At 43.0% G+C, this 25,703-nt stretch overlaps 1 protein-coding gene across 1 annotated transcript in view; it reads right to left on the bottom strand.

Moving 5' to 3' along the window:
- The window catches only part of IMPA2 (inositol monophosphatase 2), a 35,914-nt gene extending 11,631 nt beyond the window's left edge, over positions 1–24,283 (bottom strand). The window contains exons 1-4 of the mRNA XM_066579527.1: positions 24,051–24,283; positions 14,660–14,793; positions 9,455–9,559; positions 6,487–6,532 (exon numbers count right to left, since the gene is read on the bottom strand). Coding sequence (XP_066435624.1) covers positions 6,487–6,532; positions 9,455–9,559; positions 14,660–14,793; positions 24,051–24,257 — 492 coding nt within the window. The 5' untranslated portion in view covers positions 24,258–24,283. The remainder of the gene's footprint in view (positions 1–6,486; positions 6,533–9,454; positions 9,560–14,659; positions 14,794–24,050) is intronic.
- Positions 24,284–25,703: the final 1,420 nt, after the last annotated feature.

Raw genomic sequence — 25,703 nt, 5'->3', positions numbered from 1 at the left:
CCACTGTGTCTAGGGCCCATGTAAAGACTAATCTAGACTGGACGATTGTCGGGCAAATGATGCCCGACACTCATCCCCGCAAATACTCTCTCTTGTGCTGCTGCATGAGAGCTAGTATCGCTGGCTCACAGCCCTCTACAGTGACATAACATAGCGGCAGTTCAATACTGAACGGCTGCTATTTACACTGAGTGATCAGCTCATCGTCCATCGTTTATGCGCATACTACACACAATGAATATACGCAAGTGTGACTGGATCAATGAAAATCAATGTACTTTCATTGACTCTATTCACCACGTATTATGCACACATACATTGCAAGCGTAATATGCAATTAAATTACGCTTGTGTGAGCCCAGACTTATGAGAGTTCACTTTTAGCCAGTTATCTGCCGCCTCCAATTTTTTTTTAAATAGGTTAGTGTGTGAAACATGAATGGTGTAAAAAAAATAATCTTTTTTCCATATCTGCACAAAAAAGAAAATATATGTTTTATCTCTCACACAGCCACACAAATTAACAAAAAAAAATGATTAAAAAAAAAAGGAATAGCTGCTGAAACTTGGAGACAAAATATAAAAATCATTAAAAACATCTTGTATCAATAAGGGGTTCAAGGGAACCTGTCATATCTCCACAGCACCATAAACAAAGTTATGCTGCTGTTATGGGATGTGACAGGGGGCCAGGCAGCCATTTTTTTTTATACATCCGTTGTACCTGGTGAGGTTGGCCGCACGGCACAAAAATATGACTCTTTCCATGCTCCCATACACTTGTATAGGAGACTTAAGACTGTGAATTTACAATCAATCAATCATTGAGCACCCAGAGTCACTACATTATGCCAGTTTTAGCTCCCCCTCCTGTCAGTCGTCGCCTTTCCCAGCTCATGATGTCAATGCTGAAATCCAGCATATGGTCCACTCACATCAGCACTGAGATGTAGCAAATATATAGTGTGGCTAACACTAGGGAAGAGAGAGAGGGTATTCAAAAAAAAATCTAGAAAAGCTTGAACAGTAAGCGGCGACTAACAAAATAGTATTTAACAAGGAGAAATGCAAAGTCCTACATCTGGGCAAGAAAAATGAAAAAAAGCACATACAGAATGGGAGGAATTGGGTTAAGCAGCAGCACATGTGAGAAAGACTTATGTTCAGTCTATGATCTATTAGTATACACGAGTCAACAATGTGATGCAGCAGCCCAAAAGGCAAACAATATTTTGGGATGTATTAAGAAAAGCATAGAGTCTAGATCACGTGAGGTTATTATCCCCCTCTACTCTTCCTTAGTCAGACCTCATCTGGAATACTGTGTCCAGTTCTGGGTACCCCACTTTAAAAAAAGACAAACTGGAGCAAGTTCAGAGAAGAGTTACCAGTATGGTGATGATCTGCAAATCTTGTCCTATGAGGAACAGTTAAAGGATATGGGAATGTTTAGCTTGCAAAAAAGAAGGCTGAGAGGAGACTTAATAGCGGTCTACAAATATCTGAAGGGCTGTCACAGTGCAGAGGGATCAGCCCTATTCGTATTTGTACAAGGAAAGACTAGAAGCAATAGGAGGAAACTGAAAGGGAGGAGACACAAATTAGATATTACAAAAAAAACCTTCTGACGGCGAGGGTGATCAATGAGTGGAACAGGTTACCACAGGAGGTGGGGAGTTCTCCTTCAATGGAATTGTTCAAACAAAGGCTGGACAAATATCTGTCTGGGGCAAATAGATATACAAAAATGGAGCAGCACTCAGGAACTTCGCTCAGTACTCCATAAGAATAAAATAATAAACTTTATTTACTTCATCAATAAAATATGCAACAATTCAACAAAGACATGGTCTTTGTCAAGCATTAGAGATGAGCGAACGTACTCGGATAAGCACTACTCGTCCGAGTAATGTGCTTTATCCGAGTATCTCGCCGCTCGTCCTAAAAGATTCGGGGCGCTCCGCTGCTGACAGGTGAGTCGCAGCGGGGAGCAGGGGAGAGCGGGCAGGAGAGAAGGAGAGAAAGATCTTACCTCCGTTCCTCCCCGCTCTCCCCTGCAGCTCCCCGCTCCGCAGCGCGTCCCGAATCTTTCAGGACGAGCGGGGAGGTACTCGGATAAAGCACATTACTCAGACGAGTAGTGCTTATCCGAGTACGTTCGCTCATCTCTATCAAGCATAGATACATACATAATGGCTATTATTTAACTTGGTAGGTGTGCTTGCATATTGACTGTCTATGTCTGTGAGTGATGTGGCATATATATACTATATTCTCAATTATAGCAGTTTAACTTTAAAACAGCTTGCGCATATATGTGTATATATATATATATATATATATATATGACATCAACATAAGGAATTTTTTTACACTGTGAGCGGATAACATTATCATCTAGTAGATGCTGCAGTGGCCATTTGTGGTTAATTTCTACCAATTCAACAATTTATGGTGACTCTTGACGCCTGCGTATTTATTATGTTGAGATCGCGGAACATTGCTTTTTGCAGCGTGGACAGTGGCTAACGCATGCGCAACATCGCTGCTATATCACTGGAGTGTTACCAGGGTAATGACGCATGCGCAGATGCAATGGTGAGTTTGTGAGACATAGGAGTTTAGGATGCTGCTGTTGGGTTAGCTTGTGCGCAGGGGCAATTATGGTCGCTTGGCTATGAGTCACTGATGCCTAGAGTGTTGTGGTATGCGCATGCGTTGTGAACAAGTTGAGATGCCAGAGGACAGTACAACATGCCTGCATCCTATACATACTTATGATGCTGGAGAGTGGTTGCACCTGCAGCAGTAAGACATCCACAGACAATGGGGAAGGTGATACAGTGGGTGTGTTTTCACCGATTATGTGGGGGCTGGGTGGGCGCGTGTATATATATATATATATATATATATATACACATATATACACACACACATATACATATACATACATATATACACACACACACACACACACTAAGCTCTGTGTATGTATCTATGCTTGACAAAGACTGTGTCTCGGTCAAAGCGTTGCATATTTTATTGCTGGAGTAAGTAAAGTTTTATTTTATTCTTATGGAGTGGGATTTAAGCACTACAAGCATTTACATCAACAGCCAAAAAAGGCAGCGAATAAGAGAAGACAAAGTAAAGACTGGCATGACGCAGTGACTTGGGGAGCTCTTGGTGCCACCCAACTTACATACAAGGTGCCAAAAGTTGAAAATATCATTTTGTGCTGCTGCTTACTCTCTGAATTTGGGCACAGATGTATGAGTACTGCATAGAACATGATTGCTAGTGCTATGGCCGTAGCTTAATAGTAAAAATACTGCTGACAGTTTCCCCTTAAAGAGGGGCTTTCATTGTGACAGTTTTTTGTTGCCTTTTTTTTTTTAGGTTAGGAATACAATATCCCTATAAATTTACGTTATCAGGAGGGTGGAAACCTACACTAACCTGGGTAGTTTTGCATTAGGTGATGTGCAACATGCTCTACTTTATTGAAAGGGAAATAAAATCAACCAAATCTTTTACTTGATAGTCAGCCATACAACTGCTGCAATCACATATAAGTAGCCTATTTCAGTGTTCAAAGCACCTAAACACATTTCCTTAAACTATATTAAACCCCCTACCGATTACCCCAAGCTGTTTGTTCAACAGGAAACAGGACATTACCATTATAGACAAACAGTGCTGCTCGTTCTACTTCAAACCACTCTAGCTCCAGTTCTATTATAGCTACAGACATGCTTTTGGTCTCATTTTAAAGCCAAGGCTCAAAAATCACGAAAGTAATTACAATCTAACCAAAGATACAGCCAATAGCTGCAAATTCAGCATTGTTCCTCTCACTGTAATGTCAGTCTGTCTGTGTACAGTGCGGGAAGCGGACGAGCAGACAGCAGAGAACATTTTGTTTCTTCTGTCTTTTTTTCCCCATCCTAGGGGATAGGCAACATGGACTTCTGTTCATGTTATCAGTCCCCTTATCAATCAGAGAAAGTACTTGCTCTCCATCACAGATAACAAAGCAACTTGTTCTAAAAAACAAAAAAAAATTCTTAGTCGGACCACTCCTTTAAGGCAACCGAGTAATGCACTGAATAGATTTAGACAAGACAAATTTGAAGTCTATAATAAAAATAAAAAAAAATGGAAAAAAATTAAAATAGCTTACATTTTTAGGTTTTTCCAAAATGTATTTTAACTTATTTTATTGAAGAACTGTTTACATATTTATTGGCAAAAAGCAACACTAAAACAGTTCAATAAAAATAAGAAACCACACTGTTGCGTGGTCCATTCATTCATAGCAGTAGCATGGCACTCGTAAAAGACAGTATGTATCAAAAAAACTAAATTAGCAGGCACTAATGTTAGTAACACCGGACATCAAGTTCTTATATCCATATACATTAAAGAGAGTGATGAGCACTATCCACCCCATATCTTCATAAATATAACTGGGCAGCCCATTCCTATACAATATGTTTGCCTATGGAAGTGTCATTAATCAGCCATTTTCTTCATACAACCAACGGGATCTGCCATCCACCGAATGACCATCACCTTATAGGTAGAGATGAGCGAGCATACTCGCTAAGGGCAATTGCTTGAGCGAGCACTGCCCTTAGCAAGTAGCTGCCTGCTCAAGAGAAAAGGTTCGGCTGCCAGCGGCGGGCAGGGAGCAGCGGGGGAGAGCGGGGAGGAACGGAGGGGAGATCTCTCTCCCCCCCCCCCCCCCTGCTCACTGCCGCAACTCACCTGTCACCCGCGCCGGCAGCCGAACCTTTTCTTTCGAGCGGGCAGGTACTCGCTAAGGGCAATGCTCGATCGAGCAATTGCCCTTAGGGAGTATGCTTGCTCATCTCCACTTATAGACCATAAACATTATTTCTCAGCTTTTTTTTAGAATGACACCAAGTCTCGTCTGCTAATGCATCAAGCAAACAAGTTTTACCACTTTTAATGCGACTGTTAGGCCATGTCCTTAAGGGGTTAAACCCCTTATTTTTGGCCGATTTTCATCTCAATTTTTCAAAAGCCATAACTTTTTTAGTTTTCCGTCGGTATGGCCGTATAAGGGCCTGTTTTTTGTGTGGCGAACTGTAGTTTTTAATGGTGCCATTTTTAGGTACATAGACTATATTGTAAAACTTTTTTTTTTTTTTTTAATGATAACAGTGAGAGAAAATGTATCAATTCTGCCATAGATTTTTGTTTGTTTTTTTTGACAGCGTTAATCATGCAGCATAAATGATACTATACATTTTTTCTGCGGGTCGGTACGATTACAACGATACCAAAGTTCTTATATTTTTTTTAGGTTTTTCCACTTTTCTGCAATAAAAACCCTTTTTTTGGAAATCTTGAACCCTTCCCATGCCGGCAGGGAAGGGGTTAACAGCGGGAGGCTGGCTATGACTGACAGCCGGCTCCCGCTGCGGGATAGCGCGAGATCTGTCATGATCTCGCGCTGTCCCTATGACGTAAGGGTATGTATTTTGCGGGAAGTACCCCGCTCCTATGACGTACCCCTACGTCATAGGGAGGGAAGGGGTTAAGGGAACTAGTCATCACCTATGAATACAATAAACTATTGGGCTTTTTGGACAAAATGAGTATCCCAAGATTCTCGTCTGCTTGAGCGAACGAGTTGGTGATATCATCCCCAGCTTGCTTGCGCTCGGGCAGCTTGTTTAGACTGCATGATTCTTGTTGAGAATTGCGCATGTTCAGCGTTTCACATTCCGGTGCCGATTTCTATGCCAACTGAAACTGAACAAGGACCGAGAACCTCAAGATTCTCGTTCATCTTTCAATCATTGGATTGCATTTAAACTGAACAAACATTATTTTGTTTTGCTCGTTTTAATGGGGGGGGGGGGGGGTTTAACTATAATTGTTCCGTCTAAACACAGCTTTGGTTATGCCGCTCATAGGGCAGGTCCCGAGGAGTGTGGAGACGAACTTCTTATAGTCACCGGGCTCCCCATTCCCACACAGTTACCCCTAAAAGTCGACATGCAGAAATTACAGTGGAGTCCTCTGTGCAGACGGTGTGTGCATGCAGAGAGAAGAGTCTGCTGCAGTTTCCATGCATGGACTTTCAGGAGTGACAGCACAGGAATGGAATGGGGGTCTGGATGAATATAAAAAGTTAGTCTCTGGACTCCTCGGAACCGGCCTTATCCTGGTGGGCGCAGCCATAAAATGAGGCAGCGGGCCATGTGTTTCACGTCTGTGCCACAGGTTCCCTTTAAGTAATTCTTCATATGCACCAACTCTAATATGACTAATCCAAGCCCAAAGAAGCAAAAAATACTTCGCCTACAGAAACATAAGAAATTGCTGGAATTAAGTTTTATTCAGCGATAATGTTCCTTTAAAGTCATTTAAAAAGAAAACAACCTCTTACCCTTCCCCTATGAGATACCATTAGGAATCTCAGGTTACCAACTTACAGAACACTTTTTATACCTCTCGATTGACAGCAAATCCAATGCTGACTGCCACCGGAGGAAACCTGTGGAAGTAAAGAACTTGATGTCAGTGTGCATGTTCCGGCACAAATAAATGGTGAAATGCTATGTATTTAAATATTATAAAGCAACAGCAGTCATGGGGAAATTAATAATTGGGATATGTCAACAAAGCGGAAAATAGCATTTTGAAACTTATTGGAGGCCAAGCCAAACATTTTCAGGATTTTACTTATTACATGTATCAATGGCCTAGTAAAAAGGTTTTACTACAAGTGACTATTATTACCTAGCCACAGTAAAGAGGTGACTGATCGCCGAGTACTGCGCCTCTGGGATCCCCACAACCACTAGAATGGAAACAGCAAAGCTTTGTACTTAACAGTCCCATAGACTTTACATGGAGTGGCGGTGCATATACCCAACTACTGCTCTACTCAAACTTCTCCTCACTGCAGTCATGTACTGAGGAGGAATGGGGGCTCAGGACCCCCATTATATTGATTATTGGGGTACCCTGGGGCAATAGGCGATATATCCATAAAGGCAGTTTCTGGCAAATATTTAAACTACCACAGTCTAATCCGCAATCCCACATTATGCATTTAACCCTATCATCATTTCAGAGTTACCTAATGTTACTATATGTTCCTAAAAAATCTAATTCACACACCCAGAGATATAGCTGTGTATTTTCTAGAAAAAGCAATAAAAAGTTTTGTTTTTTTTCCAGAATAGTAAAAACAAAAAAAAAGCCTATATAAATATGGTATCGCCACAAAAAACATTGACTGATAGAACAAAGTTAACGTGTCAATTTTTACTACACCATGCCCCAAAAACAGCACAACTGCTTTTTTTCCCCCATATAACCTCCATTTAGAATTTATTTTTTTTCAATACAATACTCGTACTACAAAAACAAGTCCTCATGTGGTTATGTCGATTGTAAAAAGTGAGGGATTGAAAAAAATAAAAAATGAATGCAGCAGGAAGGGGTTAATAGCTGAACATTCTGGCTTTGTGAAATTTACCTCAAACAAATGAAAGCAAGTTATTTTAAACTAATGGCGCATCTTTTTCCAAATCAATTGCGTAAAAATAAAATAAAAATGGAAGTCTTGTAATGTTCATTTCTAAAAACTGTCTGAAAAGCAACTTAGTATGCCAATTAAAAGGAGTACTTTACACGCTGCAGCAGATTTAGGGCAGGGTCTCATCTGAAGAGGTCACCTTGTTATTGGCAGATGGGCTCTCACAATCTGGACAAAATATGTTAAGAACTTCTTATTTCTGAGTAAATAGAATAGTAATGAAATTCAAAAGAGTTTATATATTCAGTGTTCATCCACATCTTAGGTTATGTTCAGATCTGGAACCTCCGTCAGGAACTTCCATTGCAGATTTGGCATAAAATGCCTGACAAAAAAGCCCAAACATAAAGACCTTTTCATCTGTTAAAATGCCGGAGGGCTGATCGGAAACTAAACAGACCCCTTTATAGTCAACGGGGTCAATTCTGTCAGTGGATTCCCCTTTCCTGCTCCCATAACCAGGCAGGAGAACTGAAGCCCTGAATGCAGATGTGAACATAGTCTTAGCGCTGCTGTATATTGGGTTTGTTCGTCTTTGTACTTCAGGCATGGCAGCGTGCAGCTGCACGTTTATTTAATATTGTCTGGATGTGCTGACCTACTTAGTTTTTTCTTGCTTGGTGATGAAGTCATGTTTTTAAGACAATGCATCTTGCCAGTGCAAAGAGTGTTAAAGCTCATAAAAGCCCAAGAATGAACAACAAAAGTACAAATTGGGATTTTTTTGGTTTTGCTAAATCTATTATTATTTCCTCAGGATTGAGTGATTCTATATTTTTTCCTCTAGTTGATCTGGAAAAACACGTGCAATTAGTTAAAATAATTTATTTTTACATCTATTTGAGGCATTTATCATGAAGCCAAAAGTGTTCAGCTATTGAACAAACACTGTTTGCTATCGCTTTTGTTTTGTGTATTTGCTGGGTGATCATCATCTAAGGCCAGTTTCCCACAAGTGTATTACAGATGCATTTATGTGCCCGAAATACGACCAAGTGTCCCAGCCTGACAGTGGGTCTAGTGACTCAAACTCTTAGATCCCTCCGAGTATGGGTTGATAGACCTACGGTCAGGGTGGGACACTCATCTGTAGTACGGGTGCATAGCAGCATCTGATATACACTCATGTGAAACTGGCATGCATGTCTGGCGATTCCTGAACTTTTGCCAGCATTGCATCCAATTAGACCAGTAGATGCACATACCAATTTAGATTTATACTGATCATAATGAAGTCTGTCTCATCTGCCAGAAAACTACTTTAAAGTTGCAGCATCTAAATAACATTTGCAAGACAACTCAACTGTAGGAAATAGGAAAGTCAAAAAAAGTTGAGGAAGAATTGGCTCCATGCTAACAAAACATCTTTTTGAAAGCCGGCCAGACACAAGGATGATCACTATAGTCCAAACAATGTTATGATCAATAACTATAATGGTAACAAATATGGCACTGAAAATTATCACGTTAGATGGACTGATATTTGCTTCATCTATTGGAAAACGTATTGTTCACAAATGCTCCAGCCAGCCCTACAGATATTGGTCTGAATAGTCAGAAATCTGTTAGATTTCAGCCTTAGCAATAATGGCTCTAGAACACTATGTACGGTGCTGTGACAAAACAAGGTACCTTTTTCCAGATTCCCTGTCTAATTTTGTAACTAACACTGAAAAATGTCTTTATGTAAAATGTAATTGCAAATGTTTTTTTAAAAGTATCAGATACTATGACAAATAACATGAAACTGTCTAGAAGTAGAAAATCCTAGGTGCCATACCACAAGGATTCATTATGGGTACCCAATGGAGTAAAGGCTGCAGAACAGAGATTGTAGCAGGGTTCCCCAACAATAATCACCATAATTTATACCTGTGTACAAAGTTGCAGGTTCCATCAATGGGGTCAATAATCCAGGTTGGGCTGTCAGTGAGAACACATTTGGAACCTGCTGAGGTAGATTCTTCACCAATAAATCTAGATGTGGAGGGAAAAAGAACAAAAACTTTAGATGTTAAATCACAATATCAGGAGTTATTACTACCGTTTCAAATTTCATTTTGTACATTTCCAGCATAAATGTCTATGGATTATACATTTTAAGATTTATATCCTATTTAGCTACAGTTGCAATCAAAATCCCCGTTGCAAATTAGGTTTTTTTGCCAAATTTAAAAACCTTCAGCTGTTTGCAAAATCAAACAAGAACCATTTAAATAGCCCAACACGACTAATGTAACAAGTGGTTTCTCCAAATGTAAAAGTGGCATTTTGTGTTAAAAACTACTGCAGTCTCCAAATTATTCAACCTCTTCATGACAAGCGTCTTTTTAGTACTTAGCACCTTTTGGTGCAGACGTGATGCATAGCCAGATACCAGCTTTGGACAGCAGTCCTGAGAAATCTTAGCTTATTCCTCATGGGCAAAGGCCTACTGACCTCGGTGTATCCTGATGGGCGCTGCCTAGATAACCACTTTAAACAAGTTCTATTCACCCAGTCTGCAGCGCAGAGTCTGTTACTGCTGACCTCTGCGCCAAGGTGAGAAGTCAGGTGCCACTGCAGTGGTTGCCACCACCAAACTGGAGTTGCAGGCCGGGTGAGTGTAAAGTCTGTAGAGATGCTTCCCAATAGGAAAGCTGTTCTGGCTGGGCAGCATTCCTAGGACTAATTTATTTATTTATTTGGAGGGGGGGGGGGGTTGTTGTCAATATTACTACTGAGGCCAATATAGAGGATACTTACTAGTGGTACCACTGGGGGGGTTCACTATTACTCATAGAGCCACTATGGATGTCACTATTACTAATGGGACCACTTTGATGATCACTACTACTACTGGGACCACACTAAGCCACTATTACTTCTGTGGCCACTATTACTAATGGGACCATGAGGGCACTGTTACTACTGCAGGCACTATGGAGTTCATTATTAAGGCCCATTTACACAGGACGAGTGTCAGGTAAACGATGCCCGACACCCGTCCCCACACACACTAGCTCCTGTGCACCTGCACAGGGGCTAGTATCGCTGGTTCACAGCGGGGAGGCTGGAGGGGATTTCTCTCCTAGCGCTCCCCGCCCCTCTTCATTGACTTAACACAGCAGCCGCTCAATACTGAACCGCTGCTATTTACACTGAGCGATTAGCAATCTGCTCATCGTCCATCCTTTATGGAGTATATTTAAAAGGGTAAAAATTAAATGGGAGGTAGTGGTGAATTGTGGAGGAACAACAAGCCATCTCAGGTAACCTTTCTCTACCTGTAAGGCCAGCTACACAAAAAAAAAAAAAAAAGATCGAATCCCCCAGTGGAATCTGGCTGTAATCCTGGATGGCAACTGCGTGTACTTGCAAAATCTGTAATGCGGATGACTGCGCAGGCTTACAGGTGGTCATACACACTGCAGATTTAAAAAAAAAATAAAAAAAAAAATATATATATATATATATATATATATATATATTTCCTGCACCATTGCTAGGCGATGACACAGATAACCGCATCCCATCTGCAATGTCAATTGTGTATGGGCTGTGGATCAGATGGCCTCTATTGACCTCAATGAGGCTGTCCATGCGGAGTCTGTATCAAAATAGAGCTTGCGGTGATTTTTCCTCCGCCCGTGTGCTATTTACTGTGGATCCTCCGTGTGGATGCCGATCGCGGATTCCGCAATAAGAATCTGGTCGTGTGAAGCTGGCCTAAGTGTATGTATAACTGACAACAAATACTACTCATCAGCATTGTAATTAGTAATGTCCACATGCACAGCCTCACAATGACGAATGGGTTTGGACAGTGTCAGACTTGTGTGGATATGCCCCACTGACAAGAAGCAATGGTAGCACTCAATTGCTAGTTTACATATACATTTGCAGGAGGAGTCAGGCCTCATGTCCACGGGGAAAATCAGGTCCGCTGCGGATATGTAACGTGGATTTCTACTGCGGATGAGCTTAAATTCCTTTTTTTTCCATGCAGGAGATCAATTGAGCTATGAGCTCCCGCACGCATGATCCGAAGAGCATGTCGCGTTTTTTTTTCTCACACGCATGAAATTTTTAAATCACTTTAAAATACCATCGACGGCTATTTATCTACCCACGGGTGGTCAATGCATTCCAATGGGAAATTTTAAGTGCGGATCATGCACGCGGGTTCATCAATTTTGCTAGTGGACATGAGGCCTAAGGCCGCGGTCCCACTCAGTGTAAAATCTACGGAAATCTCGCGGAATGTCGGCAGCAGGATCACATGTAAATTCCGCAAGATTTCCGCGGCAGAAAGGCAGCTTCAAAGCCCGCGCTGTCCAAGCTTCACCGCCTGTATTCCGCTGCAGCCATCTCTCCCCAAAGAGAGGAGAGAGCCCGCAGCGGAAGCTACGATAAAATTGACATGCCGGGGTTTTGAATACCACGCGACAAGTCAGTTTTTAGCACAGCTTGGCCGCAACGGCTTGTCCACAGCGTATGGAATGAGATTTTTGATTTGAGATTATATAAAGCAAAGTGACTACCAATACTTGGATATAACAAATAGAAAATGTGTGTGTGCAAATGAAGCTGTATTGTACAAGCAGGTTCCTGGGGTGTAATATTACCTTTATATTTCTTACAGAATAATAAATACAGCAACCTTTCCATCATCTGATCCCCAACCTCTTTGCAGATGGAAATGCTCTGGACTTACAGGCACGGTTCCAAGATGGGCCTCTGATCTGAGGCGCCAGGGCCATCAGGCACACAATGATTTTAGTACATGGATGTCAAATTTTAGGAGTTGCAGTTATCCAACCACGCGCTGCACCCAGAGCATCTCCTTCTCATATTAACTTCTGGTCTGAATGGGTCAACACCATTGGACAGGACTGCACACCAGTGCAATGGCAGTTCTCCCAATGCCCCCACCCGCCCTGGCTCGCCTTAACCAACAGTTCCCTCAACACAACAGCCATACTCAGAGTTGTCAGGCACTTTCTGGAAGGAAGTGTGATTTATGTGTGCTCTGCATAATCAATTAGGAAGCGATTGGGGCCCAGTACTGCTGGTTACCACTTTCAAACTTGAAGATGCAGGGACATTTTAGCAAGATCTTGCCAGAAAGTGTGTGTTAGATTCCCAAAAATTCTGTAATACTTATCTAAGATAGATATATATACATACACACACACACATATATATATAATATATACACATATACATACACACACACACAATAAATAAATACACACAGCTGATATACCCGTCTTTGCCTGAGTTACTTTGGTACAGCTATCTACCTGTTATTCGCACAGAAAATTTTATGAAGTCATGGTTACTTCAGAGAAACCAAGGAGTACTATATCGAACACACACACACACACACACACACACACACACACACACACACACACGCACACACACACACACACGCACGCACACACGCACACACACACACACAATTCTCTTCAGACTGCATGTACAGATGTCCCTCTGCAGAATGTACTACCCTTCCCACTCGCGATATCATCGCGAGAGCCCGGCCTGTCACCATGGCAACAGGACGCCAGACACTGGCGTCCTGTATTGCCTGTGCCTATAATCGCTGTACAAGCGATAAGGCATGGCAGAGCAGTAGCTCTGCCATGCCTTATACCAGCGATCATCAGGGCAGTGGTTAAAGTCCCTCAGAGGGACACAAACAGTGTAAAAAAAACAAAGATTAAAAAAAGAATTAAAAAAAATGTTAAAAAAAAAGTTAAAAAAACCATTTTTTAATGCTTTTTCTCAGATTAGCATAAAAAAAGGTAAAAAAAAAATAAAACCCCACATATTTGGTATTGTCCCGTCCGTAACGACGCGTACAATAAGTTGCACATGCTTTTGACTCTGCACGGAAAAAAACGCAAAAAAAACCCCTAAAAAACTGCAATAAAAGTGATCAAAAAAGCCGTATGTACCCCAAAATGGTACCAATAAAATCTACAGCTCGTCTCGCAAAAAATAAGCCCTCAGAGTGCCGTAAATCAAAAAATAAAAAAGTTACAGGACTTTGAATGCAGCAATTTAGAAAAAAAAAAAAAAAGATTACCCAGAAAAAGGGTTTTTATTGCAGAAAAGTGGGAAAACCTAAAAAAATGTAAGAATTTTGGTATCGTTGTAACTGTACCGGTCCGCAGAAAAAATGGAATGTCTCATTTATGCTGCATGAGTACCGCTGTAAAAAAAAAATAAAAAAATCTATGGCAGAATTGATGCGTTTTCTCTCCCTGATATCATTAAAAAAAAAAATAAAAGTTTTACAATATAGTCTATGTACCCAAGAGTGGCACCGATAAAAACTACAGTTCGCCACGCAAAAAACAAGCCCTCATACGGCCGCGTCGACGGAAAAATAAAAAAGTTATGACTTTTGATAAACGGAGAAGAAAATCCGCCAAAAATTGTTGCGTCCTTAAGCCCAAAATAGGCCATGTCATGAAGGGGTTAAAAGGTAAACGCGGCTTTTTTTTTTTCAAATTTAACCCCAGACTGGAGGTTGCAGCTCTTTCTTAGCCTTAAAGGCATGCTCCAACCCTGCAGTCCATGACCGCTTCCTTATGTACTTTACAGACTTTCAGTATATATATATATACACACACACACACACACACATACACACATATATACACACACATACACACACACACACATATATATATATACACAGAGGTGCGGTAGAAAAGAACAACGTCATGTATCGCGGATTTCCACACAGTTTTTCATGCTTAGAATTGAATATTCTGACCACTTTACTTTTCCTATTTAGGACGTAAAAATAGTCATGGCAAATTTAGAGATTTATATTAGGAACATTACATACTTACTTTCACACTTAGCACTGAATAATCAAATTACCTTTCCTATATAGGACCTAAAGAATGGTTGTGCCAAATTTCACGTTTTTCCAAATTAGAGGCGAGGGCTTTCGCTAATATAAATAAATAAATTAAATTACACATATACATACTGGCCGAGAGTTGTAAATGGCACATTTACATATTCATATGCTTTATACCATTTTTTTTCCAGTTCCCCATTTTAATACTTTACCTATGAGTAGGAAACTTTTCTCTTAGAGCAGATATGATCAGCTCTTCCACATAATGGTCGGTTTCTGTCACAAGGTCCACCACTGACGTTTTCGTAGACACCCTTTTCTCTTCTGCTAGAGCTTTTTTGACCACCTGCCAAGAAGATAAAGACATCTAATAATTGCACTTTAGCTTATGAGCCATGGAAAAAGAAATGGGAAAACTCATGATTTCATTTCTTGCACGCTGTATCTTGTAGCCCGGGCATACACAGGTTTGTGTCTAACAAATAAGACATGGTGTAACATCGCACACAGAAGACATCTGTGACTCAAGATACAAGAGTTTCAAAACTACCACCAGGAAATCCTTCGCACGGGACACAAATCAGCGTTTAAAATCCTGAGACTTGACATGGCTCAGTCATTTTTATCCAAACATGAAAACTTTCCCTATTAGGAGATAGTCCAGTCCATCATTGGGTATGTAATAAAGAATCCCTGTTCGGACGCTGGCATGAAGCAATGGGACTCCAAAATAGGGCCCATGAGGTCCACTAGTAACAGCCTCATCTAAAGAAGTCAGTGTATGGGGAGGGGGAGTCAAACTTTTTTTTTACGTTATGTTCACACTTGGCGAATTTGCAAGAGCAAAAACTTCAGAGCAAATCCGCAACATTTGGGGTGGATCTGCAGTAAGTTTCACTCCTTTAATCAAATGATAAAAGCACCAAACGTTGCTGATCTTGGTTTGAACCGTTGCCAAGCCACACATTTCTGCCACGAATTTGGCCTTCATGGATCTTAGCCCTTGTCAGTAAGCAAAATCGTTGTACAGAGTTTCCTGCATGGATTCACATTAAAAAATGTCAGATCACTTTTTCCTTTCTGCAAGGTGGATTCGAAATCCCAGAAAAAAAAGTTATTGTGAAGACGGTGGCGCAGAGGTCGCCTTCAAATGAAGGTGATGCACACTAGAAGTGGATTTTAGAGTGGATTCCTCACCAAATCTAGTGTGTGAGCACAGGGTTAGTTCACTCGTTATGAACGGCTATAGGGTTAATTCCTAGTAGGTCACAATATACCTCATTTTCTCTGCAAATACTAATGTAATTCCATTTAAAAAGTAACAAGTGAGCACTTTGATGAAATATCCTGCCAGGCCCCAGAAACTCAGCAAAGCTTTTAGGCCGGCTGAACACGAGCGTGACGGGCTCCGCCGCGGAATATTCCGCGGCAAAGCCCGTCACGGCACCCCCAGAGACCCCATACTTACCAGCATATTCGGCATCTTCGCTCCCGCATGATGCTTCCCCGCCCACCGCCGCCGCGTCACATGACACGCCCACCGCGTCACATGACGCGGCCGGCCGCGTCATGTGACACTGCGGCGGTAGGCAGGAAAGCGTTTTCACGCTATCTTCCGCTGTGTTACAGCGGGAGATAGCATAAACGGACGGCTTCGATTGACTGCAATGGAAGCCGTCAGCGCGTACACCCGCGGCAAATAGAGCATGCCGCGGGTGAGGACGGGAGATTTCACGGTGCGGAATTCCGCGGTGGAATTCCGCACCGTGTGCCCTGAGCTATTAGGTTCAATAGAACCTAATAGCTGCGGGCAACTCAGCGGATTTTCGCCGCGAATTACGCGGCGGAAATCTGTTCGTGGGAAGGAGGCCTTAGTGCAAAGCTATGGAAATGTGTTTATTTTACATGGGAAGGAAAAACAAACAAACACTATACCAGCACACTGAATAGAAACACAATTCTCCATTTTTTAACATTCAACATCTTTCTGGTCCAGTATTTTACATGGGAAACTCTGAAAATGCTATAATACCTCAGAGCAAACATCACAGATCCACCATAAAGCACTTCTAGAAAATAATAGATTGATACAAGTAAGGAGTAGATATGGGCATCTTGAGTTGGGGGCCGAAAAAGCAAAGAGTGGAGGTTATTTACACCAAGATGATGACTAAAATACACAAATATGTCTCTGGTACAAAAACAGCTTCTCTGACAGGAAGTGGAAAGCTACTGAGAATCTAACACACTTCTAAAAGGAAGATAGTCTGCAACACTGTAACGAAAGCAGCTGCAAAGTAAATAGATACAAATGTATAAAGTGTTAGGAAAATTGTATCCAGCAACCGTAGAGTTACAGAGGTCTAACCAGCACAAGACTAGCTGAGAAGCAGAACAAAAGGTTGGGTATTCAACTGTAACCTGAGAAATAGTAAAGGCAAATGGTCCTGCATCCTAAAGCGGAGTCCTCACCATCCCATCCGGCAGGGTGATCTGCAGTCTCATGGTGACCTTCGCTTCCTAGAGGACACTTGCTTTTCACATTGACTCGCTCCTTTACCAGCAGATACATATCACAGAATTACAGATGTAGCTGCTTTTGGGATGGAATAAAGTAGTATTAAGTATTTTGCACCACTGAACGCTGCCACTTCTTTGTTACTTAGAGTCATGGACGTAGATCAGCTGGTGATAAAAGCTTCAAAAACAAGATGCAAACTGAGACGTCCTGTACACGCTTCACTTCTTCTATGCCAGCGCTCATTAATATCCAGGGTACATTACTAAGTAAAGGCAGGTTTATGGCTTCTTGTTATGCGAATGTACAAGCAGAAGCTAAAATACTTCGACACACCCTTCCTAACCATTTTTACATCACATATTGTATCTCTGCTATTCCCATCACTATATGATCAGTGAGACTTCTGGGACCCCGACTATGCTGACGATGAAGAGGGTCGCAACACAGAATCTCTGACTAAATTCACATCAAATCAAAAAAACAAAAAGTACCCCCTCCTCTCCCAGGGGCAGCATCAGGTACCAGGCGGCTTTACTACAAGCTTCTATTTACATCTATACAATCTATGCCTGTATACTAGTGAACTGTAAATACAGCAATTCTTTAAAGGGAACCAGTCAGGAGTTGTATTCTGCTTGAACTGCAGTCCAAATAAAATCTTTCTCCCTACCTGGAACAAATAGATTGACAGGTTGCTCCCCATACACAAGTAGGCCTTAATAGATGTACCAAGGTAGCAGACCAGGAGGCCACAGTTAAAGGGAACCTGTCACCAAGTCTAAGCTGAAAAGTTATGGAGCTTAAACTTTAGGTAACGTGGAGTCTGGGGAGCCCGTCTCATACTCACGTGGCAAGGTCAGCTTGACTATTTTCAGAAGGCTATGCAAGCACCTCCCATACAGATGGTAGCAAATGCACAGCCTGCTGAAAAGAGCGCCAATTTGCTGTGTATGTCCTGACTTTGCTGGGAGACACCACGTTTGGGGGACACGATGAGTATGAAAGGCGGCCCCTCAGACTCGACATCACCTAAATTGTAAGCATCATAACTTGGTTTATGGTGCTTATAGTTGGTGACGAGTTCCCTTTAAAGGGCTTATCTGATTTTCAAATTAAACATTTTTTTAGCAGCTAGGCAAAGATTGAAATAAAAATAAAATTTAAGAAACAAAAAGCATACTCAACTGTCTTCACCTCCCTGGGGCACCAATTACCAGGTCCCCTGACCAATCTCTGTCCTCTGCCGCCAGAAGTTAGAGGCTGCAGCGTCACTTTCAGAACTCCTGGCATCAGGGCTGACATCCTGGGCACCATGCAGTGCCCCGAGGGAGCAAAGAGAGAGTATGTTTGGGGTTTTTTTTATCCCTTGCCCAGCTGGGAAAAACCTTTAAATTTGAATTCACATAGCTCCTTTAAAAGTGTAACTAAACATTTTATAAACTTCTGACATGACATAATGACATTTCAGTGAATTTTATTGGTGGGGTCTGGGTGCCGTGATTTAGAACAAGCAGTAGGTTATGAAGGAGTAATACATGACCGCAGAATCAGACAGAATGCAGGATTTGTTAGTAGTCTGCAACGATCATCCTGTGACCACATGAGTTGGCAAGGGAGCTGAATACACAAAACTGTAGGATTTGAGAGCTATTTTGCAGTCATTTTCTGAGTTGCACAATTTTTTGCCCTCTACTACATTACCACTGGGAAAAAAAATAAAATTACACTATGCAAGTCATACCTCCAATGTCAGAGGCTGTTCCGCGTATCTATATTAAGTTGGGAGTTATGACTGTTTCACATCGAGAAGATCATTTTTAATAATTCTGTAACTATATGTTGAGCGCCGTCCTGCATAGTGTAATATGTATATGCAGAACAGCGTACAACATCGGAGCGCTGTCCTGCATAGTGTTAGAAACATATGCCATACATATTGTATGCAGTTATAGGATGCCTGACACTGTGATAGAGATAGTGAATAGTCTTATTATATAAATTTATGTAATATCAATATACATATATTTACAGGATTACAAATGATCTCCCTGATGTGAAACACTCATAACTCGCCTTTAATTTTTTTTAAAATTGCAAATAAAATCACGACGACCGTTCATTTTTATGTGTTTCTGGATCCACAACACACTTTCCCAGCTCTCAATTGATGGGGTGAAATCTGCTGTAGATCAGTGTCTGCTGCGGAAAATCCACAGTAAATCAGCCCCATGTGAACGAGCCCCAAGGTTGTACTAACATAGGCGAGTGCGATATTAATCCATGTTTCTTGGACAGATATTGTACCTCTAACACCACAGGACGTAAGTTTACAGCATGGGTGCATGGTACTTAGTGCAACAGGATGTAAACTTACATCCCATGTCCAAAATGTCACTGAATGCTGCTTGCTGAACAGTAGAGATTAGGCTCCACTATCTCATAATACAGCTCCTGAATAATAAACAGCTACCATATATTACAAGGGCCTTTCTAGTTCGAACTACTTATTATAGAGTATCATATCTGCAGGAAGATAAAAAGTTAGACGGGCCTTGCATAGTTTTTCCCCTTTCTCTCAGTGACATTCACTAGGACATCCATTGATTGCTAGAATATCAGTCCTCATTTATATCCTGTTGGCCACGGGTTTACTTTACCTCAAGTCCCCATTTCAGGGGAATATAAGTGTAGATCTCTCTCAAACTTTTATTGATTCATATACTATTGAGCTTGCCCTTTTCTCTCTTCTGCCTTATCCTTACATTCTCAGCCAAAAGCCACCTCCTCACCTTAGCTGGGGGGCATGCGGTTGTCCCAGGGATGGTCTTAAGCCAGATTTAGACACAACGGCGCAATGGGAACTGAGTGATTTTCGCACTGATATTGAAAGACGGTTTCTATTCCTTAAGGGTTAAGTTGGTGGGTCGCACCTTCACCTTTGCATATGTATATCTACCAAATTCCAACCAACTGGCTACCTTGGATAGTAATCTATCCAAGTAAGAGGAGTTTTCAGAAACGTCTGAAAGATAAATTAGCCTTCCAAACAGTCACCATTTCAAAAAATTCAGGAATAAATGCAGCAGGACTCGAGCAAGCTCTTTAAGAGACCAGGGGTCCTGTAACTTCATGCCAGCGATCTCATCCCCCAAGGGCTCCTCCGCTAATGACCATGAAAAAAAATTGCAGTAGAGTTTGCATAATACTAAAGAAAATTAACAACTTGGTTCCTCCTTTGAGGACACCAGGCAATAATACCCTGAGCTCCCAAATTCAGCAGTATTTAGACAAATCTGGTCACTGGAGCAACCTATCAGGGATGGAGATTTCCTGTGCCTTACAATCAATGCCATAAAGTGAGGCTCCTGGCCCAGATGGACAACCGTCTTCTTACTATAAGTACTCAGACCTACTCACCAGCCCACTGGCTTCTTTGTTGAATTCGATTGCGGAGGGGTGCCCCCTCCCCCCTTGCAATGACTAGCGCCCAAGATTACAGTTATGCATAAAGGTAAAGATCCCAGCCTTTGTTCGAACTATTGTCCCATCCCCCTACATAAAGATGTTCTGACATGACAAAAAAAAATAATTTTTACTTACCTTGCCTGGCCAGGACCGATCATCAGGCATGTCCCCTTCGTCGGGCATCTTCTTCTGTGGCTTCTAGAAGCAGAGCTGGAGCGGTCAAAAAGACCACCTTCTGCTCTGCTCCGTCCATTAGCCACTTTCAAGGTGAACGGATGGGCGCCATGTCACAAGCAGTGCTTGCTGTGGGCGGCCTGTCCGTCCTGGCTGAACTCCCGAGTTCTGCGTGTGCGCAGTGGAGAGGCGGCCGTCATGACTCCTGTTAGAGGGCACCTGTCTTCTGCGCCTGCGCGAAATCCCGAAGGGGGGGGGCAGCCTGTCCAGGCTCATTGGACGAAGAAGAGAGTCTGCTGGGAGATGACCCCCGCTGCACAGCAACAACAGGAAAAAAGTTAAGTATAAGGTTTTTATGCTTTAGCACGCCATTAATCATGGGTACCCTTTGTCCATTAGGCAGACCAAGAAACAATGGCTGCTAAAGCATAAAAACCTTATTCGTGTCAGAACCCCTTTAATGTTGATTTCAAACTATTCAAAAAAGGTACTTGCAATGCGTCTTTCACCATTGCTGCCAGAGTCGGTACACTCTGACCAAATTCCGTTTGTTCCTTCAAGACAAACTCACGATAATATCACTAAGGTCCAGAATACAATACATTATGCTGAAACCAAATGTATTCCCCATTGCCTACTATCTACCGACACTGAAAAAGCATTCGATCGGGTAGCACGGCCCCTTCTTCTTGCAGTCCTAATACATATTGGGCTCAGCCTGGTCATGAGGACTTGGATACAGTCTCTGTACCAGACTCCTCCTACATCCACCAAGGTTAACGGGGGTCTTCTCTATAAGTAATGGTACACTCCAGGCCTGCCCACTTGCCCCCTTAATTTTAGAGTTATCCTTGGAGCCTTTATTAAGGATCATTGGAGCCAATTTGAATATCACAGGCCTTCATATTGATAATCAGGAAATCAAAATAGCAGCATAGGCAGACAACCTTTTATTTTATATAACCAATCCCTTCACAACCCTTCTTAGTTAAATGGTAGAATTTTGGAAATTCCAACAAATCTCCAATTTTAAATTAAACCTCCAGAAATTAGTGGCTGTAAATATATCATTACCTCAAGCATTTCAATGCTCCTTCTCTTCCTCCTTTACAGTTTCATTGGTCCCATGACTAGAGATGAGCGAGCATGCTCGGATAAGTCAGTTACTCGAGCAAGCCTCACTCTTCTCAAGTAACTGCATTCTTGTCCGAGCGTGCTCGGGGGCTGGGCGGGGTGGCGGGGGATAGCATGAGAGAGATCTTGTAAAAGGATGGAGGGGGGGGGGGGGGGGGGAGAAAAAAAGAGAAAACAATTTTTCGGAGGGGTGGGGAGAGGATATTTTTCCCGCCCTCTTACTTTGTTCGGCTTTATAAGTACCATCTCTGTCCACGACGGTCTTTCCCTTCAGTTATATTATTCATTTAGTGGTTTCCTCGGATTACTTGAACATATTTAGAGTTCTACGTGAAGATCATACTCATAACATGCAGAAGGCACCTTCCCGCACTCTTCTGTCTCAGCATGCCACCATTCCCCCTCCACCCCCCATGGGAATCTTTTTTAATAGGAGAAAAAAAACTTTAAATACATAAAGAAAAACAAAAAAATTGAAAATTGCTAGTTTTTCAAGGTTTTTAGTACATTTAGATTTTGTTCACAATAAACACAAGATTTATTGATGAAACTAACAAAGTACAATTTGTCACCAAAAAAACCCCAAAACAAACAAAAAAAAAACCCCAGTCTCAGAAAAGCATTGATAAGGAAAAAGCATTCAGGGGTTATTACTGCATAAAGTGACAGATATCAGATTTTAAAAATAAGGCTCCAACATTAAAGGGGTTTAATCATTAAAAAAAAATATATATATTAAGAATTCTATATTAACCTATACCTCCCCCGTCCGTGTCCTTACCACATCTTCTCCTCGCTGAGGTCCTGCATTGCCCCGGGTCATCTCACCGCACGCTGACCGGCTTGTTATGAAGGCTACATTCCTCACATTCTTCTTCCAGGACGGTCAGTGAAGGTCATGTTGTTCACTGCCTAAGACTGAATGCTAATCTATTTCAGAGGCAGCTCGCATGAGCAGTCTCTAAAGTAGATCTGCACTCCCCTGCTGGCCTGTGAACTGTGACGTAGCGTACATTGGCTGGCAGGAAGAAGACTGCTGGCAATATAAGTAGCATCACAGGAAGGAGAGGAATCAGCCAGCTGAAGGTGAAGTGACCCCTTCTGGGCTGCAGGAGAAGATCTGGTAAGTAGACTGACAGAACCCATCTAAGGCCAAAACAGGCCATGTCCATAAAGGGTTAAACCTGCATAAACTAGATTTAATTTTTTTTCTTCAAGGTTTGGTGTAGAAACAAAGAAAATAACAGGTCATTTTCTTGTGCGATTTCTGTTCATACTGCAATCGGACACAACTCACACGAGGAACTGTGTAAATACAGCGCAAGGCTACGCCCACAGCGCAGAATACCTACTACAGAATTAACGCCTGTCGACGGGGGAGGAGGGGGGAGGGGGGACTGACAGGTCTCCACGGTGAGCCTATTTAGTAGATAGGCTCACCACGGAAAACCGCAGCATGCCGTGATTTGAATCCAGCAAGCGGAGAATCGCTATCATTCTCCGCTCGTGGGCGTCGGGCTGTGCTATCCATAGTTCTCCTTTGGAAAGCGTGTCACGCGAGGTCTGCGGGCGATTTATCTCTGCGGATCTCGCAATGACAACTCACCCGTGGACGGCCAGCCTTAGGAGGGCTCACACAAGCGTGTCGGTATAGTGTGTTCCGTGGGCGAAATACGCTGTACCGATCTGCCATGGGCGGCCATATTACCGCTCACACGAATGGCGCAAAATATGCACGCAAAAAAAACAAACCACAGCATGTTCTATCTTGGCGTGTATACACACCAAGAGAGTACATGGCGCTGGGCGGCACGCAGCCAGTACACGTCATGGCATACATCTCGCCTCCTGCACGCTGCCAGATACAATTGGTGAGCCCGGCCTTAACGATGCTGAAAATTCACGTCATAAGCGTAAAGGTTTCTTGAAGATGCGGTTGAGATTTCTTGACCGCTCATCCGCACCGCGGTCACTGGAAAACACTGCCAATTCCGCACGAAACCGCTCTGCCAAAAACACTCTGCTACTGAGGCTACATTCACACCGGCGGCGCGATATAGTGCTGCCAACGTGCGTTTTTCACGGTGATGCGAAGCAATTTTCACTTCATGTAAGTTTTGCGCACATCGCATGGCGAGAATATCGCTGGGGTTAATGAGCCCCTCTGCACCCCACAGTACCCTGCAGTCCCCCCATATACACCCCGTTACTGCGGGCTGCCAGCACAACTAATGGCGAGGCTCCTGGAGGACATGGTGGCGCTGACAGTCCTCACGTATCCCTCAGCAGTCCGCCATAGCTCCTCTCACCTGTCCGGCCGTGAGCGCCAGCTGCACCGCGGTGTCCATGCAGTCCTTCCAGGGGTCCCCGGCAGCCCCTCTGCCGTCCCCTCCCTGCTCTGCAGCCGCCCCGTGCGGCTTGCTCCAGGCTCCTTCACAAGGCTTCATGTCTGTGTAATGGTGCCTGTAATACCCGGAGCCCAGCACTGCTGTACGAGCCGAGCTATCCCTTGTCATAAGCCTCTCCTCCTAGATGTCTGCACTCCTCATCCCCGCTGCACAGCCTCCTCCTCCTGCGTGCACCGCCCTCCCCGCAGCTCTCTACAGCGCCCCCTAGCGCTCGTGTACTGCTCCTCTGGACGGCAGGTCACACAGGTACAAGGACATCCCGTTTCCATAGCGACCGTTCCCGGCGCAGGTTAGAAAGTGAAAGGAGCGCTGTGATTGGCTGCTGAGGTAAACGCTGGACCATTCCTCGCTGCTGCCCCCTAGGCCACTGCCATGTACACACATTAGCTGAACGCCACTGGCTTATTTGCCTATTTAGGTCGCCATTTTTCTGCAGTGTTTGTAAGCCCAAACCAGGAGTGGTACCTGCAGAGAAATTATGTGATGGGAAGACTTGTACTGACCAAAATACCATGGCCCCCTCATCAGACAGGACGGGGGCCGGCTCCCCGTTGTCCCGTACGTGTCTGAGATTTATGGCATATCCTATAAAGGCCGCCTGCACATGACCGGGTCGGATTCCACACGCAGTGATCCTGCGTACCTGTCCGGATTCTTCTTTATCAGCATTGCGGATGTACCAGCCGGCACACCAGCGCAGTGCAGATAATGCATCGCTGCCTCTAGGCGATGACGTGGATCCCATGACCTTTCCGCAATGATGATTGTGGTAGGTCCGCGGGGCGGACGACTTCCATTGACTTCAATGGAAGCCGTCCGGACAGAATTTGCCTAGGAATCGCGCATGCTGCCATTTTTCCTTCATGAAAAGAAAATCGCAATTCATTTCCGTTAATGGGCAGGAAAAAACGCTTCTCCATAGCTTGCTGTGGGCGGTATTAGCTGCGGAATCCAGGGGTGAACGACCGCTCCGGATTCCGCAATGCAAATCCGTCCGTGTGCAGACGGCCTAATATGGATAATTGTCTATAATTGGACTTTTCCCAATTAAAAAGCGCCGTGCCATTTGACTAAAGCGTACCTTTATGGCTTCACACGAGCGTATTTGCCCACACAACACGCGAGGAACAGAACCTATTGATTTCAATGGGTTCGCTCACACGCGCATTTTTTTCCTGCACATTTCAGTCACTCACAAAAAGCATGCAGCATGCTCTATTTTCTGTGCATTTATGCACCAAAAGCCCCCATATAATATGAATATGAATGGAGTTGAAAACAATGGTCTGCCGGCACCCTTGCATTGTTTTTCATGGAAGGGCTTTACATATAAGCTCTTCCCTGAAAAACAAGGATTTTAGTGTAAAAAAAACAAACTTACCTATCCGCCGCTGCCGTGTCCCCCGCGGGGATGAAGAACACATCTACTGCATGGGGCAGATGTTTCCTTCATCCCTGCTAGTAAAAAGAATTCCCTGCTGCTACATCTGTGACAGATGCAGCAGAGGAATTCCTTAAAGGGGTTGTCCCGAGGCAGCAAGTGGGTCTATACAC

This window comes from Eleutherodactylus coqui, chromosome 9 (assembly GCF_035609145.1).
Source record: "Eleutherodactylus coqui strain aEleCoq1 chromosome 9, aEleCoq1.hap1, whole genome shotgun sequence".
Classification (NCBI taxonomy): Eukaryota; Metazoa; Chordata; class Amphibia; order Anura; family Eleutherodactylidae; genus Eleutherodactylus; species Eleutherodactylus coqui.
The sequence above is the reverse complement of the archived record's forward strand: the minus strand, read 5'-3'. Positions and strand labels throughout refer to the sequence as shown.